The sequence below is a fragment of the Rhineura floridana genome, chromosome 3 (assembly GCF_030035675.1).
Source record: "Rhineura floridana isolate rRhiFlo1 chromosome 3, rRhiFlo1.hap2, whole genome shotgun sequence".
NCBI lineage: Eukaryota > Metazoa > Chordata > Lepidosauria > Squamata > Rhineuridae > Rhineura > Rhineura floridana.
In genome coordinates, this window is record NC_084482.1 from 63,135,545 (window position 1) to 63,157,482 (window position 21,938).

Genomic DNA, 21,938 nt, shown 5'->3' on the forward strand with positions numbered 1-21,938 from the left:
AATAAATCATAATCACTACTAACAGATTAAAACACAAATATACCAGGAAGACAAATAACCCCACCCACAAAACACACAAGTGTGTGTGTACAGGTAGCAGCATCACTCCCACTTCTGCTGCTACCACCCAAACTTATGCTCTCACCAAAGGTGGGGCAACATTACACACTCCCCACCCCTGCAGCTTCCTCCTCTCACCAGGGAAGACCCACAATCATTCCACCCCCACACAACACCCATAACAATGGGGCAACACCATTATCCTGAGGATAATGAACAGAGTGATCTGCAGTAGCACAAGCTGTATGTCCATGGACAGGGATTTGAAGATGTATTGTGTTGAAACCATCTAGTGATTATCCTTTTCTTCCCACCAGTAAGCTAGCACACTCCATTAATGTCTCAAAGACCAGGCCTATATCATGCCAGCATTGCGAGCTTGCTAGATCAAACCACAGCACAATTCTCCTGAAAACTCTTGAGGGTGTAAATTAAATTACAATATAATTAAGGGAGCAATCCTATCCCTGAGATCCACCGGCTGCTGCTGACAGAAGAGTCTGCCAGCTGGAAGGCTCTGCTAACCAAGTCCTAGTAGCAGAGTGGGTCAACAATGGGGCATGGGTGTCTCAGGTGAGGAATATCCTATGTTGATTCTCAACCCTCTTATTGCACCATGAACATGATGGGAATCTACATCAGGACAGAACCTGATGTAAATGATTCTCCTCCCATTGACTCCAAAGGGAGAGAATAGGGTAAAATAAGGATCACTTCCCTCCCCATCTTCTGCCACACTTTTTTGGCACTTTCCCCCTCCCCGCCTGACCTGGGGATGGTTTGAATGCAGCAGAGTTAGCACTGGGAGACTATGGACAGACTTTGGAGCTGGAGGACTCCCAGCCACAGGATTGCTCAGTCAGATTCCACAACTAAATCTGAGCTGCCACGTAGCTCATCTCTAAGATCTGGCAAAGCAAACCATGTGTGACTTTAAATCTGAGCTGTGTAGCTGTCATGGTTTTTAACAAAACTCCTGAATTCTCATACTTAGTTCCTATGCCAGCAAACCATGGACATACCCAAGAATTTACAGATGCCAAGGAACAACATGTTCAGCCATAAAGCATGACAGCATGAAGCAAGTATTTTCAGTCTTAGCCACAATACCTTTAAGAGTATGATTTAAAGGAATACAAATCTTAAAATACCAGTGCTGGTTTACTTGTTTTTACATTGCAGGTGAAGCAGAGACAAGGTGTTGACAGAAGTGGGTCACTTTGCTAGCTTTCTGGCAGGTGGATCACTGTTGCTTTCCGGGAAGCAGAGAAGGAGGGGATCAAGCAACAGGGATGCCAGTGCAGTGCAAATGCACCAGTGGAGCCATTCCAGTGCTCCTGCTGGTGGGTTTGTGCCTCACCAGCCTTTCCACTGCTTCACCCCCCCTCCCCCATAAGCAATAGCAACCCACCTGCTGGGAAGCTAGCCTAGCAGCTCTGCCTCACCTGGCAAGCTGCTCTTGGTTGTTGAGAATTTTGAGTTGAAGGACAGGCACATTAAAGAACAAACACCCTCTGCTGCATTTCCTAATGTTTGTAGGTATATCTCATATAGCTCAGTGGCGTTCAGACTTGGACTGGATTGATAAGAGCATCCACAATGAATAAGCAAGAGGGGGGGGAAGCAAGGGCATCAGGACATGTTCTAACAAGAAGTAGCGACTTGCAACAGAGTCTTCGGGTTAATCTGAAACCTGCCCATCCACATTTTCTTGACAGAAGCAATACAATTTGATCATCCCTTACAACTACAGAAGGCTTTGAGCAGGACAATTCAGAACATACATGAGTTCCTCAGCCATAGCTTTTTGCAGAGTGTCTGTCTTGGACCTGGGAGGCCTAAGTTCAAAGCCCCACTCCAGCCATGAAGCTCACTGGGTGACCATGGGCCAGTCACTTGCTCTAAACCTTGCCTACCTCACAGGGCTGTTGTGAAGATAAATGGGAGGACAATATGATAAAATGAGGGAGAGGAGAGAACCATATATGCTGGCTTGAGCTCCCTGGAAGAAAGGAGGAATATAAGTGAAACTAATAAAGTAAAGTAAAGTAAAAAGTAAAGTAAAGTAAAAAGAACTTACTGCGTAAGTAAAAAGAAAATATTATACGAAAGATGCATGTTAAACCTACACCTAGTCAAACATCTCTGCATTGCCCAATTGCCTCAAATTATTAGGCAGGCAGAAACATTGTTGACTTGAATAGTGCAACCAGGCTTCTTCCTGTTCATACAAGGTTTAGCAGGCCCAGAAACAAATGAGACATACTGGCCATGATTCAGGGACATTCCTGCACAACAGCAGACTGTGTGACTGAGGCTTTGCATGATGATCCCACTCCTTCTCCCATCGAACAGATGATTAACACTGTCAGCTCTGCCAGCACTGACTGGAACAGCCCCTAGACCGAACGCACACACAGGAGATTAAAATTGGCAATGCTGATTCTCTGTCTGGCATCGCATCTGTGACAAAGGAACACAATACGGACACATCCCAGCTCAGGTACTGGGCCTAGGGATTTTGCATGCAGATCCACTCCTCTGGATCTGCGTAAGCATACTTTGCCTTCGACAGAATATCAAATTCTTATGTTCAGGTGCTTACCCTTCCTATGTTTAATATTGTTATGAACATACCTTGTTACCTAGCATTCAAAGACTCCTTGTAATTTTGGTGAGTCTTGGTCACTAACAGTGGGTGCTTATTTTTGACTCAGATTTAATCAGTGCAGTAGATCACCTCAGTCTTTTGAATCACAGAGGATAAGGCTATCAGCAATTATTATTATTATTTAGATTAGTTGCTTGTCACCCAAAGGTCTCCAAAAAGACTGACAACAATGTTAAAAACAACAATAAAAATAAGATACTATAAAACAAAACAATAAAACAACACCCCATACAGCCACAGGGAGCTTTGGGAGCATATTAACAAAAAACCAGATAATCTCAGTCTATCAATTGCTCAGGGGAAAAAGCTATTTTTTTACTTGACACCGAAAAGATGTCAGCGAAGATGCCTGGCAGACCTCACTGGGGAGTGTATTCCAAAGATGGGGAGCCGCAACCAAAAAGGCTCTCTACCTTGTCACCACCCTCCAAGCCTTCCTCAGGGGAGGCACCTGGAGAATACTCACCATGATGGCTATGTTCTCCCTCCACTGTCAGAGGCAATATGCCTCCGAATACAAGTTCCTGAATACTGGTTCTATTCATACCTCCCAATACTTGGGAATCATAAGTAGGGAGAGGGCTATTTGTACTAAGGTCCTGCTTACAGTCTTCCTATAGGCATCTGGTTAACCACCGAGAACAGGATGCTAGACTAGATCGTGCTGGGATACAACTCAGCTTGATGGGGTTTGCATGGAGAAACAGGAGAGAGAGGAACTTCTGTACTTCCTAGACTGTTTTTCTGACCCAACCTGTGCTGACCTTCCTTCAAGTGCTAGACTGATACCCTTAGGGTTGCTGACCTCATTTCATTCCTCCTTTCTTCTTCATCCCACCTTGCGAAAGGAGACATCTTTTCTATGTTTCTCTCTTCTACAGAGAGCAAACAGCAAGCATGACTCTTTGCATCTCCAATTTTAGTTAGCTAAAACTAGGATCTTTCCTATCCAGAATGTATTTCCTACAATAAATGTAAGTGTTATTATATATGTGTGTGTGTACAAAAATAATAATAACTAGCAATAACAACAACATCATCATTTTGCTGTACTGCTAACAGATCAGCAGAACTCTTCTCATGTTCTTATCAGTGCTGGTGTCAGGTGTTGGCGTCATCAGGCACCTGCTGAAGCCCACTCCCCTAAAGGGGCCCCACTGCCAATCTCTGAATCCGATTGGCCCTGCTGCTGCTCCTCCTCCTCCTGACATCTTCACCCACCCTCTTCAACCACGCAAATAGCAACTAGAGTGAGGAGATGGAGCAGCATGCTCTCCCTCCTCTAGTCTAGGTGGTTGCCAGGACCGAGCCCAGAGGGGGAGGGCAAGCAAATAGGGCCAGCAGTAACTATGGTGAGGAAGGCATGGGGCACCCAGACAGCCTCTTGTCCAGGCCCCCCACCCCAAAACCTGGAGCCTGATTTTGATGGTCAGCTCACATCAACTTGCAGGGTAGGAGTCGGCTCTGAAACGGTTTGCCCATTCAAAGTGTGGGATGTGCAGGGAAGAAAGGAGAGCTGCTGCAAGAACTGCTTTTTGGAGTGGAGGCTGGTCCATCTGGGCGAATGGAGCACTACCTGTCTGTCCTTAGCCAGCCCCCACCTGCCTGCCTTCTTACTCCCAACCAGCCCAAATGGGTGGCCCTGGCTGTCAGCTTCCTCCACATTAGTCTCAGTGTGGCTCTTGTAGAACTCAGCACGGAGGAGGATGGTGTCAAAACGCGAATGAGTTGGCTGTGCTTGTGTGCCTACTGCTGGTCTCTCTGCCTCCTGCCCTACCGCTCCCAAAGGGCAGCAGCCACCACTACTGTGGGTGTGTTTTAAATGGGACCGGCTGCTATGGTTGCTCAAAGATCTCTAGAGAAACCTTATTTGATTTTCAGAATGTAACTGTTTATTTAAGGACTAACGTTGCTGTAAACCTAACAGAGCCTGACTTCATATGGTTTCTTCGCTTTGTAACAATTGTTCAGCCTGAAAACTTGTGCATAAAATGACTACAGGCGGACCCCGCTTATACGGCAGGTTCCGTTCCAGACTGCCGCCGTAAAGCGGAAATCGCCGTAAAGCGGAACCCATTGAGTATAACGGGGAAAATGCCACAAAAGCGCAAAAACGGCTTTAAAATGGGGAATTTCCCCTAACTGAAAGCTGCCGCATTAGTGGAACACCGGAATGCGAAGTGCCGGTAAGCAGGGCCCTACTGTATTACAAAAGACGTTAGGAGCCTCTAGTCCACTTTCTTTGGAAAGCACAGTGAAGAACTCTCCAGCCCTCTCTCCTTGGAAAGCAAGAAGACTCGGTAGAAAACAGTAGCCCTCATCTTCTTCCTCTGTCAGGGAATGGGAAGCACTAAGTATACTTGGGAATCTTTGGAATCTAAAGGGATGAGTCAAAGGGCCAACGTATATATGGTGCTATTCATTTTTGTTTGAAGACAAAATGTGCTTAACCCGGCTACATTTGTAACGGGGGGAAAGCAGCTACAAGACCAAGGGTAGAAACACACTCACTGTTCTGCTGGTTCCAGGGCGTCTCCACCTCTCTCTTCTGAAAAAGGGGACACAGGACCCTAGTCAAACCCCACCCCTTTTTATTGTAAAACCTGGTGGAAGCAGCTTGAGTGCATTTTTTAAAATTCAACCTCAAAGAGATTTCGCAACTGATTGGCAGATCAACCCATTCCCCCTCCAGGTGTGGCTAATGGAAACTCTTTGATCTGGTGACTAGTGTGTTTACAGCTTCTATCCACTGTAAGGCTCTGATCTGGAATGTGCTTCCAATCTGGGTGTCCACCCCCAGAATCCTCTTTCCAGCTATCACAAAAAGGCCCACAGCCATAGCTCCTCCCCTGTTAGGAGACCAATGGTCTGACTCAATACAAGGCAGCCTCCTATGTTTTCCCCTCTAGCAGGAGCCTGGCAGGGCTCCCGAAGCTGGCTGCTCCTTTGCCTCACATTCTCCCTTCAACTCCCGCATAGAACTATGCTGCCTATATGTGTTTTTTTCTTTGGCTACTTTTCAACACTATTCAAGGAATTCTGCAATAGTGCTACAATTTAGAAAGCTCTTTAGTGCAATTTTATAACATGAGTTTTAAATTGATTGGCTGGGGTGGAGTGGCAGTGGTAATGGTAAAAAATGACATGCTTGGGTGAGTTGTCCTTTCCCAATCCACACAGTTATCTCATGGCAGCTGGTGTAGCTAGAAGAAAGCAGATTGCTAGTGTGTGCGTGCACACACAGAGCTCTATACTCTCCCAGAGTGTGGCTACTCAGTTGCAATTCCACATGTAGCTTACAGTGGAAGAGCAACAACTGAGTACTGGCAAGAGTCATCATCTGGAAGAACCCCACGACATTATGCCAAACCCAGATCCTATCAGGTACTGAAGCCCAAAATGAAACAGAGATGGGCGATTTCCCCCTTGTGTTCTGACATGAGAAAGACAGAGAGGGGGAATGGCCCATGAGAGACAGAGCACACAGCTGCACTCCTACGGAAACTTATTCTGACCTCTGGTATAGAGTTTCTGGTATAGACCTCTGGTTTCCATGCCCATTCCACAACACAAACGCTTCTCTTTCCCAAGGCAAACTTGCCATAACATTACTAGTTGTAATAACTCTTAAAAGAATAATCCAATGGAGGCATTTCTATCAAGAGAAATGATACCACTACATTTAAATAAATAAATAAAACAAATCTACTATGAAGTTTGCTACTGCAAATGGTTTTAGCAAGGTATATCCAATCTACAAATGTTCACGGTGTGTTGAAAATTTATTCATTTTAGTATATTTTATATCCTACCTCTCTTCTATCATGGAACTCGAGGCCACATATACGAGGCTGCCAGTGATCTCCCATCCAGGTACTTTATCCAAATCAGCTTCATTTAGCAAGGTGGTTGCATCATGTGACCTCAGACCATGCCCTGGGACCACAGCAATGTTTTGTCTATACGGGTATGAAGGCTTCACTTTAGGGATCCCCCCCTCCACTTGTGTAGTTAGTGTAGAACTAGTGTAGCATAATGGCTAAAAGGCTGAGCTGAGAAATCTCTAGTTCAAAACTCACCTCTAGTAAAGCTTGTATCCAATAGGCCCCAGTTTCAATGCCTGTTGGCTAGGGCTAAGGAAAGACGCCTGCCAGAAACTGTGGAGAGCTGCTGTCTGTCAGTGTCGACAACACTGAGCTAGATGGACCAATGGCCTGGCTTAGTATATACGAGGGGGAAAGGGTTAATCTACTGATCAGTTGCAAAATCTCTTTGAAACATTTTTTTCTAAATGCACTCAAGCTGATCCTACCAGTTTTTATAGTAAAAAAGGGGTGGCGTTTGACTAGCGTTGCACGCCCCTGTTTTCAGAAAAGAGAGGTAGAGATGCCCTGGAACCAGCACAACAGTGTGTCTCAACCCTCAGCTTCAGTATCCATACACACAAACACACAAAATGACAAGTGGATAGTAATATTTGTCTACCTTATAGGATTATTGTAAAAAGTACAACAGAATGTACATGAAGGAATTCAAACTCTGAAGCACTATACAAATGCTACATATCATTCTAAAATTGCTTGGAAGACCGAGACATGGGTCTCCCATTCTGTCTCAATTTAAGTATGGACAGAAACAACTGATGCTTTTGAGCACAGTCCTACTCAGAAGTAGGGAGAGACACATTTGTCCATTTAAGTTTCTCACTTTCTCCAACCTTAAGTTCAAGCCAGTCCATTTCCACATCAATTAGCAACTTTTTCATAAAAAGTCCACATATGAAGGATTCACATGCTTTTTTGTGTATATTTCTCTAAATTATATGCATTTGTGTATGTAATTTTCTTTTATACAGTCTTTTGCATGCAATTGTCCAATACATCTATTTTTGAAAACAATTTTCTCTAATATAATGTTCTCTCTCTCTCTCTCCCCCCCCTCCAATTAGAGAACTGCATCACAAAATTTGGGGAAGTCCAAATTTTGAAGGATAGCTATTTTCTGTTTACTTACTGGTTCAAGAAGTGCAGATTTTCTCCCTCATGCCTATTCAGAAGTAAATCCTAGTGAATTCAACACAGCCAACTCACAAGTAAATGTGCATGGGATTTTAGTCACAAACCCTGGCTATTTTAGTTCTTTTTCTTCTTAAAGCCTAAAACCTTTCCCAGCCCACAGTAAACTTTCTCATGAGGTCAGGCAACTCGGCTAGAACTTTCTCAGTCATGACATGCTTATAGCAGCTGCACCTCCCTGCATACTAGGTGGGTCATCTTGAAAGAGAAAGAAAGAGCCCCATTCATTGGGAAACAGAAGGTTGACTTCAAAGCAACTCTCATAGCTGCCTGCCCCAGGTTTGGGTGGGAGGGGAATCCATATCATCATCTATCTATGAAAAATGTTTTATTGTGGATTAGACAAGGCACATGGTGTTAAAGAGGCATTTGCTGAAATATGAGGTCTTGCCGAAAGGACACTCACCATCCTGACTTCAGTTTTCTGCAAGGCAAATCCCCAAATCTGAACTTGCTTTAGGATAGAGTTTTCCGGTAGTTCTGCTTAGTTAACATTTGCCACCTGCTCCTTATTTAACAGAGTTCTTGATTTTGCTGTGTGTGGAGGGGAATGGTGTTCTCCCATCCACCCAATACAATTTTCATTGTAACTAAACATGAATACAGTTGGAAGACAGGCATGTGCTTCCTTTTAGTAATGTCAGTCTGGAGCTCCCACATTCACTGTGATGTGCAAGTGAAGCTCCAAGCACAGACTGCCTTGTTCATTGCAACCAAGACACCCAACCAACATGTACAAAGGATGTGAGCACAGATTTGCTCTCTCCAGTAAAATGAACGGATTAACTCTGTGTGTGCGTGTGCATGTGCATGCACACACTCAGATGTACCCATAAGACATTTCTGGGACATAGCAAAACAATTTTGTTCTCTTATTCTTGTCAGATGCCCCTTCTCCAAAACTTGATTTTAAAAATATCAAAATCTAAAACACATGGGCAAATAAAAAGGTTGTAACCTGGCACTGAAAAGAACACAATGTCAGCACCAGGTGTACCTTCCTTGGGAGTGCATTCCAGAGTCGGAGTGCCACTGCAGAAAAGGCCCTCTCTTTTGGGCATACATGATGTGCTTCTCCTACAGGTGGAACATTCAGAGGAGCCTCCTCTGATTACAATAATGTACAGGCACTAAGAATTTAAGCCATTTTTATTCTGTCAATGGAAATCAATGGGGTTTGACTCATTTATAACCCTGTCCATCCTGGCTAACTGGTTGTGACTTGGCCTTAATGTTATGATTCCTGCCTTTCTCACAGTAACCTCTTCCAAGAAGACCAAGAACACTTCCTACAATGGAAATCGCTTCTGTGTAGGCAGTTGCATGAATTGCACATGTAATTCAGCAGACATTGTGACCTTTGTATTTCAATGCTTTGGAGTGATGTCTGCCACAGGCTAAGTACACGCAGAAGTCAACAAATGTGAACTACTTGCTCCTCTGTGTGAAAATCACCAATAGGCTGTCACAAAGGTTTCTTTGTCTCTCTTTCTGCTCATTCAGACTGGCCCTGGCCATAGGATCATTGCCAGAAGTCAACTATTTGAACTACAACAATTAGAATGGATTCTAAAACATTTTCCCTAACAAATAAGTCTGCAGATGCTCAAAGAGTGCATATATAAGCTGAGACTTTTTCAAAGCAAAGGAATCATTTAAATTGATATGTGAGCTGCAGCAGCCCTGTTTGTTTTAACTCCAGGCTACAAGTCCGGAGACCATGGTTCAAATCCCTACTCAACCATGAAGCTCTCATTCTCTCAGACTAATCTACCTCACACGGTTGTTGTACGGATAAAATACAGAACGAGAACGCTGTATGCCACTTTGAGCTCTTTGGCGGAAAAGTGGGGTATAAGAATAATAAACAAATAAACAGAACATAGTACCACAAGTGAATGTTCAACAACCAGTTTGCGTAACCATTCTCAACCTGCACACTTCCATGTTTTGCAAGATTGGCACAAGGTACATTATTGCTGAGAAAGAATTATCCATGCAGTGCAAACACTGGCAGCAGGGGGCAAATGTGAAGACTCTGGGTAAGCTACTGGTGGGGTCAGAAACAAGAAATGGGGGGGGCTCACGAAGGAGGCAGAAACATTGGCATGAGAGTTGTGTGTTGTCTAATGATGCATGGAGGATTAGGATAATCTGAGTGGTTTACCCTGTAATTTCTAAGCAACGGGTAAATGACCAGCATAAAATAGAGACATAAAACTCTCATAAGAGATTGTCCTTATGCAGGTCATTGGCCATAACAACAAAGATTTAATGGGTAAATAGGCATGCAACCTTTTCTTCTAGGAGGGCTCCTTGTTGGGCTGGCGACCAGTAGGCATTACTGTCTCTAGTAGTTTTCCATGAAGCCTGCAAGTGTGAAGACGTAACTGTGGTTAAGGGGGAGTTATGTCTATGTTCTGTCTGGGAACGGACTGCCAGGGTCGTTGCTATGGTAGCCATCTGATAACAGCTGGGAAAGTTGTAACAGAGTCTATGTGAGTTTTTTTTCTTCTGAATTATGCCTCTGAGCTGAGAGGCTGTCTTTTGTGTTCATCTATGGAGAGAGATGTACCAGAAGGGGGGGTGACTGAAGAATCTCTACATGTATTTACTCTTAAGCCTCTGGCCTTAATGTCTTAATAAAGACTCTTAACATGCTCTGAAGACGTTTTCTTGCTCAACTTAACTCCAACGTAATGTATGCTGTTTCACACAACAACACACAAGCCAACACTCCTATGCCTTTAACTGCTGCATGACAGTCCAAAAGTTTTTTTTATGTGCCTGAACTTTTGTTCTTCTTTCCCCCCACCCCTGTCCAAGTACATCTTACTTTTGTTTCATGTTTTGTTTTGTCCTGAATTATTCAGAGCTTTGTGTGGGCACGGACACACACACAGTCTCCAGCTGCTTGCAAACACATTATGTTTAAATTTTATAGAGGAGAATTGAAGGGTGTGGATAGAAAGCCACCCAAAGTAAACAAGGAAGGTGTCCTACAGCTCCAATCATCCCTGATAATTGGCCATTTTTTTGCTGGCTAGGGCTGATGGGAGTTGGAGTTCAACAACATCTGGAAGGCTACAGGTGAGACACCCTTGCCCTAGACCCGCAATAGCCCTTTCTTCTGATAGTTGTGGGACTCCAGGAATCCCATTTAAACTGGTTCCAAATAAAGGGACAGTGATCCTGGGAATAGCTATCCTGAGAATCCCTATGAAAACCAGTTAGCCAGTTCTAGCTCATGAATGTTAAAAGACACCCCAAAGTAATCCTTATATAGCTACAATTGTGCATGTCACCCATTGGCTCCAGTACTATGCTAAGGAGACTTTCACATTTGGAGTTAATAATTTCTGATATCGCAAAAATAAATGTAGTGTGTCCATCTGTTACAACTTGGCAGCACCATCTTTATGCAAATAATGTGCAAAAACTGTTAATTACCATTAGCTCAAATATACAAATTAGATGTCAGCACCTGGATATTATATGTTGCCAATGCAGTTCTCAGCGCTGTTCACCCCTGATCTCAAGGGACACATAACATAAGTCTGTAAAAATTATGAAAACACATATTTATATTTAGCCTTCTGAAATGACTTCTAACAAATCTGTCTTCCCCAAACGTGTCTTCCCCATGATGTCCACTGCAAACAGTTTTGGAAGTTGAATCTGATGAGAGCCAAAGCATCAATCAGGTTTTAGCTGAAGCTGTCACCATGTCTATTGTGGCTGGTATAATTATGATTAACCTAGATTTGTTTTTTTAAAATTACAAAATATCAGCATCTTCATATTTCAAAAGTGAGATACAAAGCTAAATCCATTGGATTAATACAATTTATAAATTATTGTTTAAAAGACAAAAACTATTATGCCTCTTGACTTCCAATTATTACTTCAGGTGATTTCATTCATTTCTTAAATTTTTATGGAGTGGCTAAATGATCATCAACCTCGTGGCCCGCAATCTGTAACTGTGTTTGTGTGCATGCGTACGTACACACACACACACAGGGCTCCATATCTTAAACATTCCTCATGGTTATTAATTTATAATCCCAAATTGTTCCGATAACTTCCTTATCAGTTCTCCTTTACTTGGACTGTACTTTTCTTTCCAGTTTTTAGCATAAAATATCCTGACCATCATAAAAAATGTCGATTCTGACTTATGGCAACCCTATGAATAGGGTTTTCATGAGTCTGAGTGCTTATCCAAACGGAGTGGGATAATCCACAGTTTCCATATTCGGTTTGTCATCTGATAGTCCTCACTTTGCCTTTTAGTTTGCTCTTTCCCAATTAAAAAAAACACTTTTTTTGCATCCGCACATGCAGTGGTAAGACCTCTACATTCTTTTCGCTTTTTCCAAGCTCTGCCTCTAAAACCTCCCCCTATCAACCAATTGGTCAGCAAAAAAATTACATATGCTCCTCTCCCCCTTTGCAACGAAGCACAATATGGCTGTAAAGGAGTTCTCACCTCGGAAGGAAAGGCTGCTGGTCGGTTTCACGCCTGCCTTGTTTGTATTTGCGATATTATGCTTAAATGAATGTATGCTTTTCTGCCTTTATTGATATTTAAGGAGATACACACGCTGGCAATTGCACTTATTTCTCCAAAAAAGCAAGAAAGGTGTCACACACACCCTCTTTCTCCCTTTCCTTCCTACAGAGAATGAAATTGACAAAGCTTTCAGGAGCAGGCTTGAAACTAACCAGAAGCCCTTTTCCTGTTTGTATTTGCGATATTACACTTAAAGGAATGTATGCTTTTCTGATTTGAAGCAAAAACCCCAGCAAGTAGAATGAAATTGACAAAGCTTTCGCAGGCAGGCTGAAACCGACCCCCCCCCCTTTCTCACTTGCTGTGCATTGTAGATCTCACCCAGAGCAGCAGCCCAGTTTGCAGGCTGGCAAAAAATTAAATGCATCTGCGCAGTAGTTGCAGACCCCCCCCAACACCATTGCGATGATTGGTTCAATTTTCCCGGGCTTATTCTCGCACATGCGCAAAAGTGCAGATACGTGATTGGCTGGAATGAGGAGAAGGGGCAAGGGGAAACGCCCAAGAACCACCCATCAGCTGTAAAGTCCGTGGTATTGCATCCTAACTCCTGAAGGCACAGCGGATATTCCCGATTTTAAACAGCAAATCGCATTTTTGCCGGATTGCAAGGAGTGGATTTAACCTGCGAAAATGCGTAACAGAGCGAGACGTCATTTGGACGACCAAAAAATAATGAACACGCATAGCGGGCATGTCACACATTTTGCAGTCGTCTAGATGAGCCCTGAGAGGCAGTGACTGGCCCAAGGTCGCCCAGTGAGCTTCATGGCTATTTGGGGATTCAAACCCAGGTCTCCCAGGTCGTAGTCCAACACCTTTAACCACTACACCACACTGGCACTCATAAGAATATATAAAAGCAGCACTTGGTAGGTCATTAGGATGCTATATTTTATAAAATTCAGTGAACAAAGTAAAGGCTCTGTCTGAAATGTATCTTTAATCATATTAATCACTTTATGACAAAAGCTCACAGCCTTCTGGCATCTCCATCAAATTTGATAAGAAATCCCACCTGACCGAGTATGTTCTCTTGAGGTCAGTTTCAAGTTGGCTTTACCAAAAATAAGTTACTTGAACTATTGCCTCAATTACCCTCCACGTTCCACTTTTATTAAGACATTATGTAATTTATATCAGTAAATTTGTTAAAAACACACCATTAATTCAACTGGAAAAACCTTGGATAAGTTAAGTCTTCAATGTTTAGATTTAGATCAAGAGACCCACTGCTGATGTGCGTGGCAGGTAAAGTTTTGTTGTGCTTACCTGTGTGGCTACTCACAGGAATTTCTCCAATTACAAAGCAATAAGTGCAGATCTAAGCTGAGGCCATTAGTGGGATGCATTTACAGACTTGTGCCAACAGCAGTCCATTTTTTGTGGCTGCAAAGAAACGGTATTAGCAAGAGCAACTTGTTAGCGCTGGGGAGGGTTAGGAATAATACTCTAATTAAATGTATCAGGCAACAACCTACTTTAGCGTGTATGGCGTCCTGATTTCTAGGAAAGGCATGTCAGGATGCTGGGTGATCCATATGCTAAGATGGTAATCCTGAAAGTATCAGAATGAAGTGGAAGTCAAAAGGAAAAAGTCAAAGCCAAAAGGGATCCAAATCAGTGGCTTTCAAATATGTATTCTGAGATTATTATTTTTTGAGCGGGGCAGGCATGGGCCATTTCCTCAGCAAATAAACTCATGTGGAAAGGGTTACCCTAACAGAAAGTTTGGTAACCACTGATCTCAATAAAATTTGGTTTCTAGCCAATTCAGAACAGTTCTGAAAGCCATTCTGATCCATGGGGCCATCCACCCCAAAAGACAGGTGATGGCCCAAGCAATGGGGAGATCAGTAGTCTCAGCATTCTGGGCAGGCTGGAAGGCCAGGCCAGGCACTTGGAGAGGAACCAAGGTGTGCGTTTCAGAACCACAATTAGTGATCCAGCAGGTGAGTGAGAACATACAAGTTATTTCAGCAGTGTTCTGGAGCAACTGGCAGATCTTTATAGCCTGGGCTAGATATTTATTCACTAACAGGCAAAAATCCTTTGTGGTTTAAGAATATACCTATAACCAACAGGTATTTCTATCGAACTTTAAAAGGCAGGGAAATTGGGCAGCTATACTGCATGCACCAGGGGAGCAGGAGACCTGGCCTCCTCTCTGAGATATTGTACTGTCCTATACATTTGTCAAAATGCAAAGACAATTTGGGTTGGTATTTCACAGTCCAATCCACTGTAGCTTGGAAGAATTTGGTAACATGGTGTTGGACTACGTCCTGGGAGACCAGGGTTCGAATCCCCATATAGCCATGAAGCTCACTGGGTGACCTTGGGCCAGTCACTGACTCTCAGCTTTATGAAAATCCTATTCATAGGGTCACCATAAGTCAGAATTGACTTGAAGGCAGTACATACATACTGAGCATGTGGTGAGTGGTGGCAACACCTGCCATCTCCAAAGATGGAGAATTACATTTTTGTATGTTTGTTGGCGTTATTCTTACTTTGCTTCTTTCCTGCGTTATTACTGTTTCTACAGATAATCTAACCTACAAAATTATATTTCTCTCATTATTCATCCTAGAAATCTGTGTCAAATTTATTTTTTATTAATTTCAAAGCCTTTTTATTGGTCAGTGTCATATGATGGTGAAGACAGCCTTTTGTGTTTCAAATTGGAGGTTATGTGCTATTTCTATTTTGGGTGCATTAACAGTTGAGTCTGAAACTGTAGTTTGATGTAAAATCAGACTGATTACAATATGTTGCTACTTCAGCAATGAATCTAGCTGTTGGGAAAAAAAAAACCTTGGCCTGTCCAAGATACATGTTTTCAGCCTGCTATGCTTAAGCCACTCCACTTAAGGAAAGATGGGCATGGTCAATTAAAAACACAGAGCACACCTAGAACTTCGCTAGAATATATTTCCCCTCCCACTGTTTTATCTTGTGCAAACTGCGACACTCCTCATGTCCACTGGAGACTATTCTGCAGAATAGTCAGTGCCATTATTCCACAATTGTTTTTGCAGCTTTTTTTAGTGTTGCAAAGTGTTGCTGTAATTCACATATTCACAGAAACAGAAGCAAAAGAAAATGATTTACTATAGGAAACTTCACTAAAATTGCAAAATAAATCAAAAATATTTAAAGTAACCATCTGAACTATATCAACGGTCTTAATATTGTTGCTTCCTCCCTGCTAAAACAAGATCAGCACAGCACATATCTTGTTTCTGTTATTTGGGCTGATTGCAGATGTTGCCACCACTCACCATATGCACATGTTACCAAATTCTTCCAAGTTACACAGGAAGTGGATTGAACTGTGAAAGACCAACCAAAATTGTCTTTGCACTTTTACAAATTTGTAGGGCAGGATAATATCTCTGAGAGGAGGTGAGGTCTCCTGCTCCCCTGGTGCATTCACTAAAGATGTCCAATTTCCCTGCTTTTTAAAGTTTGATATAAATATCTGTTGGCTATAGGGATGTTCTAAAACAGTAAGGTTTTTTTTGCCTATTAGTGATTTTCCCCGCTTTTTAGTCTGGGAGGTAAAAAATGGGATTCTGTGCAAGTTTGCTGAGAATGGATTGAGCATTTGCATTCTTATTGAGTTCAGTGGGATTGTCCCCTTTAATCATGCTTAGTATAAGTGAAACCGACCACAGAGGATGGGGAGGGGAGGAGAAGGAAGGGGAGGGGGAGGGGGGAGGAGGGAGGGGAGAAAGGGCAGAGGGGAGGAGGGAGGGGAGAAAGGGCAGAGGGGAGGAGGGGGCAGGTTTGATCATTTGCATGCTTATTGAGTTCAGTGGGATTTACTCCCCTGCAATCATGCTTAGGATAAGTAAAACTGACCATGGGGGAGAGAAGAAGAGGGAGGGAGGGAGAGCTGGAGTGGGCAGAGGAGGAGGAGGAAGAAGGAAGAGGGGAGGGGAGGAAGTAGGGAGGAAGAAGGAAGAGGGGAGGGGAAGGAGGGGAAAGGCAGGTCTGATCATTTGCATGCTTATTGGGTTCAGTGGGACCTACTCCCATGCAATCAAGGTTAGGATAGGTAAAACTGACCATGGGGGAAGATTAGGGGACAGGAGAGGAGAGGAGAGGGAAGGAGGAAGGGAGGAGAGAGGGGAGTGGAAGGAGGGGGAGGGGGAACGAGGGGATTGGAAGGGGAGGGCAGAGGCAGGGTTGGTGCCAGACATGCCGGGGCCCTTGGGCCACAGCTTGCCCTGGGCCCCAGCGTGCACACACCTACCTGTGTCTTGCAGAGAGGGAGCTTCTTCCGCCCACCCGTTCGCTAGTTCTGTCTCTCCTGTCTTTTGCGGCTGTGTGGGCTGCTACGCGCGCATATTGCTACTATCAACCAAGATGGTGGAGGAGGCTTCAGCCCCTTAGGGAAACCTCAGCTGCCATCTTGGTTATTGACAGTCCTGTGCGTGCAGCCCATGCAGCCACAAAAGACGGAGACGGGTAGGTGGACCCAGTGAATGGGTGGGCAGAAGAAACTCCCTCCCTGTGATCCACGGCAGCTACTGTGCCACAGATCACGGAAAAGGAGCGCTACACCTCCCCCATCCTATTGAGAGGCCCCTCAGGGGCCCTTGTAGCTCCAGGGGCCCTTGGCCAGGGTCTGACCTGGCCACCCTTTGGGACTGGCCCTGGGCAGAGGGGGGAAGGAAGGGGCAGAAGGGAGGTGATGGGAGGAGGGCAGGTTTGAATATTTGCATGCTTATTGAGCTCAATGGGATTTACTCCCATGCAATCATGTTTAAGATTAGTAAAACTGGCCATGGGGGAGGAGGAGGGGAGGAGAGGAGGGGATTGGGAGGGGATGGGGCGAAGGAAGGGGGAGGGAAAGAGCAAGAGGGAGGGGATAGGAGGGAGGAGGAGGGGAGGGCAGGTATGATCATTTGCATGCTTTTTGAGTTCAGTGGGATTTACCAAAGCTTAGAAGATTACTTTTAAAAAGTAATAAATTACAGTTACAATTACATGGTCCAAAAAGTAGTAATTACCATTACAATTGCTCTGAAAGTAGCTGATGACTTTACTTTTTCTCAAAAGTAATTGCTACAATTACATTTCAATTACTTTTTTTAAAAAACGCCTACAAGGTGCTGGTGTTGCTGATGCACATCTAAGTAGCCTAAAACAACATTAAAAATAAACACATACATACAGAGGTAGTAGAATAATTCTTTTTATCCATTAGATAGCAATGGTGGTCTCTCCACTGGTAAGGGAGGCGGGGAGGGAGGCAGAACCTACTACTCAGATCTTTGCACGTCAAACCAAGTGCAACCCCCCCCTCAGCCAGCCAGCATAATCTCTCTCACTTAACCACCTCCCAGATCCTGCCCTGCCACCAGCTAAGGGACACTCACCCAAACAAACATTTTTCCCTGAGATGCAAAAAAGTTAATACTGCAAATGCAACACAGTAGGCACACACGTTGTCATCTTTCACCTCCATATTTCTTTATCTACATTCTGCTGCTGCCTCCTTTTCCTCCTTTATCCATGTTCTTGCCCTCCGACTCCTTTCTCCCTCCACTCCATTCTTCACCACCACCATCCATTTTTATAAACAATTGTTTTCTCCACTCCACCCCGTCTCACTCTCCACCTCCTCACCTCCTATCCACCCACAGAGCATGAGGGAAGTGCAACGCTGCACAGAAGCCCAGTTTGAGGCACATTATTTTCATCCACAAATCAGAGAAGCAGAAGACTTCCCCTGCTTCCCTCCCCCCCCAAGTAATGCCCAAAAGTAATGCTGGAAACATTACAATTACTCCACAAAAGTAGTAAAATTATTCCTAGTTCTATTACAACCAAAATATAAAGGAATTACCGACTTGTTCCTCAAAAAAGTAATGAATTACAAGAATTCGTTACTTGTAACTAATTACTTCCAAGCTCTGGGATTTACTCCTGTGCTATCATGCTTAGGATAGGTGAAACTGACCTGGGGAGGGGCAGGGAGGAGAGAAGGGCAGGAAGGAGAGGGGAAGGGGAGGAGATTGGGTGGGCGGGCACTGGGCAGAGGGGAAGCCCCTTTCCTTTCCAAAAGGAAAACATTTGGAACAGTGTCATTGTTTTTCAGCATTTCCCTCATCTTTTTATTCTACAGCAGGCACATGTAGTCTCCCACCTAAATTTAAACCAAAGCTGTCCCTGGCCACATCCACACCAGACCTTTATTCTACTTTAGACAGTCATGGCTTCTCCCAAAGAATCCTGGGAAGTGTAGTTAGTGAAGGGTGCTGAGAGTTGCTAGAAAGGGCCCTGTTCCCCTCACAGAGCTTCAATAAGAGCAGCTGACTGTTAAACCACTCTAGCTACTGGAGCTCTGTTACGGAAATAGGAGACTCCTCTCAGCACCCTTCATTTCCAAGGATTTTTTGAGGGAAGCCATGACTGTCTAAAGTGTAATAAAGGTCTGGTGTGGGTGTGGCCACCTGATTAGTCAAGCCAAGCAGCTATGAGTCTGGCTTTTAGAACACTGACAGTTGGTTCTTACTGAGTATGCTGGGGCTCATCAACGACTCCAATGCCAAATTTCTTAAATTAATTAAAAATCAGCCAGGCATTTTTTTTTAACTTTTAAACTGCAGAAGATGAAGGTCAGAGTATGCTGCAAAGTCAGTAATAGGATTACAGGTACTCTGTGAACATGGCTAATTTTTAAGTAATTTCAACAAATTATGAGAAGAATGACAGAAGAAAGCCCAATAGGCGTCTGGGTTTCCCCCCTCTTTTTACACCTTGAATTCTTGATTCTCTCTGACTGTCTTGTGTATCGCCATGAAAATTTAGAGGGTTGTTAAGTGTTTCTGATTTCAAGACTATAGGTTTTGTAAGGTTTTGTTTTGAAATGAGCTTATGGGAAGCATCAGAATGGCATGAGGGATATTTTCAATTTAACATTGCAGAATGCAAAAAATCCATGCTGGCTATAGCATACAGCCACTCTTGTGGCTGTATAATTAACTAGAAGCCTCACCCCCTGAATACTGCATTTGGCCAGTTAAAGAGCCAGTATCGTCTTCAGCAGTTGGCTTCTTCTAGGCCAAGGTTGGGGAACTCATGGCCCTCCAGATGTTGTTGGACTTCAACTCCCATCAGTATCCCCATTCAGTATGGCCTATAATGAGAAATGAGGGAAGCTATATTCCAGTAGCATCTGGAGTGCCACAGGTTCCCCATTCCTGTTCTAAGTCCTGGGGATATCACCTCAGGAGCTCTTGTGTCCTCCGTGAGGTTTTTGGACCAGTCACTGGAGTCTGGTGGCAGAGGTGTCTACTCTGGGTTCAAGGGAAGAGATGCGGTCTCTGGTGCCTAAAGGGATACAAATGCCATGGCCAAGGTGGAAGATGTGTTTCTCAATGAACTACGAGCCTTTCTATACTCCTGATTTTGCCTGCTTTTATTTCAGACATGTTTAAATGACACACAAGAAGGTGGTGAGCAGCAAATATACATTTAAAAATTTCCCACTGTCTGGACAATGAAGACACACCCAAGTCAAAGAATGAGCTTTGGTTGCTCATCTTTCAGGCCTCCTTGCCATTCTTGTTACGTTACCCCAGAAACTCACTTATCTTTGTCCCATCATCAGGTTGCTAGAGACCTATTTGTGGAAGCTTAATTCCACAGCATTCCAATTTTATGAACTTAGATATGCCAAACTTATTTACCTCAAATCAAAAGGTTATAGTAGCAGCAGAAATAGCAACAACAGATCTCCTCAAATGTAGTAAACTAATGAGAAGCTAACAGCAAAATCAACTCACACCACCTCCTACATCTTTAAACTTCATTTGAAATAATTATCTGTGGGTTTTTTTCAGAACTGATTATATCGCAGCAGGGGGCTCTAGAAATTATTCTTTTAATTTTTGGACACTACAGACTACAAATGCATAAAATGAAAAGTAATTTGTTGGGGTTTATGGAGCATGTCAAAAAGCCAAAGTGCTCTGCATAGAATGATGCTTATGACTCTCCAACCCACTGGACAGTTAGCATCATGAAACCGAGCAAAATCTGTGGTTTTATTTAGTAGATTTTCAAAGGAATTGACCTGATTGCAGTCTTGAGAGCATGGTATGGCTGTTATTAGGGCAGCTCTTGCTAAAGCATCCATGGGCCATGTCATTTATTACTGACTGAAAGCATGGCAAATTATTATTTTCAGTTAAGGAAAATGTTAAACAGTGGAGGTTTATCCATTAGGGCAGCCTTTCCCAACTAGTGGGCCACCAGATGTTGTTGGACCACAACTCCCATCAGCCTCAGCCAGCATTGCCAATGGTCAGGAAAGATGGGAATTGTGGTCCAACATCATCTGGTGGCCCACTGGTTGGGAAAGGCTGCATTAGGGCAAATAGGGTGTTGCCCTACCAACCTCAGTCTGTCTTCAGCCAGCCCCCACCTATCTACCACCTTACTTTAGTTACATCCAGTCCAGGATTGTCAGCTTCCTCCTCCTTGGTCTCAGAGTTGCCATTATACAACTCAGTAAGGAAGAAAAGGGGGGCAGAACTAGAATTACTTGGATCTGCCTGGCATTGGCTATGGCTCCACCCACCGTTGGCCTCTCTGACGTCTGCCCCACTAGTCCCAGTGGGCACCAGCTACCACTGAAGTTGGTTATATCCACAAGTGGCCAAAATAGCTATCATCAAGCATCCCCAAAGAAAGCCAGTCTTTTCTCCTGCCCTCTCCTCTAAGGCCCTGTGCCCCTGAAGACACTGGAAGATTGGTTCCATTTACAATTTATTGCTATTAGGGCTGCAGTAGATGTTACATACAAATTAGCATAATGAATTTTTTTCTGACAAGCAATTGGGAAGGGGACAGTGCTTAACCCTTTTTCCAAGAGCTATTTTCCTGCTGAAAATAATCTCTCTCCCCCTCAGCTGCTTTTTTCTCTGTGAGATTCCAGACACAGATACATGGATCACTACCGTACAGGGTAAAACCAGCTAGAGGGTGATGCAGAGAAGCACCTGAAAATAGACTTTTCTCCCCGCAGCTCCTCTGATCAAAATCATAGCCTACCAAGTCTGATTTTCTTGGAAGAAAAAGTTGAGTTTTCACGAGGAGCATGTACTTTGCCCCTTCGCATTCAATTGCAATGCAAAGTGCTCCCTGCCATTTGCTTTATTCATAACAAAAACTCAGTATAGATTTACCAGCTCCTTTTCCACCAAAAACATAGAGTAAGGAGAAAATAATTTGGTATCCCTTTGATTTATTAAAAAGAGAGAAGAGAGAGAACAAGACTTGAATATGTTTGTGTGTGGGGGGGTAAATGGAGTATATAACATCAGGACAATAGTGTACAAAATGGAAAGTCCTGATAGAGCTAGGATGGAAAATGGAACTTTCCATCTCAGCAAAGACAGGAGCTGCTATTATGTCCCACCATTTGAACAATGTTGGGGTAATTCTGAGCCAAACACCCCTCACCCATCTTTCACTCTGAATTGTTTATGGGAAAAGATACCATCAGAACTTTTCGATGCATGTTATTCTAAAACCC

General features: G+C 43.7%; 1 protein-coding gene and 1 long non-coding RNA gene across 4 annotated transcripts in view; one reads left to right on the top strand and one right to left on the bottom strand.

The window, feature by feature from the left end:
- Positions 1 to 21,938, top strand: part of LOC133379985 (uncharacterized) — a 100,580-nt gene that overhangs the window by 36,752 nt on the left and 41,890 nt on the right. The window lies entirely within an intron of this gene.
- ST6GALNAC2 (ST6 N-acetylgalactosaminide alpha-2,6-sialyltransferase 2) overlaps positions 1 to 21,938 on the bottom strand; it is a 47,271-nt gene that overhangs the window by 18,962 nt on the left and 6,371 nt on the right. Inside the window, exon 1 of one of the 3 annotated variants that reach the window (XM_061616324.1) lies at positions 2,327 to 2,442. The exons of the other annotated variants lie outside the window; for them this stretch is intronic. Within the exon in view, the coding sequence (XP_061472308.1) occupies positions 2,327 to 2,385 (59 nt within the window). The 5' untranslated portion in view covers positions 2,386 to 2,442. Of the gene's footprint in view, positions 1 to 2,326; positions 2,443 to 21,938 lie in introns of those variants that run through there. 3 annotated transcript variants of the gene reach the window in all.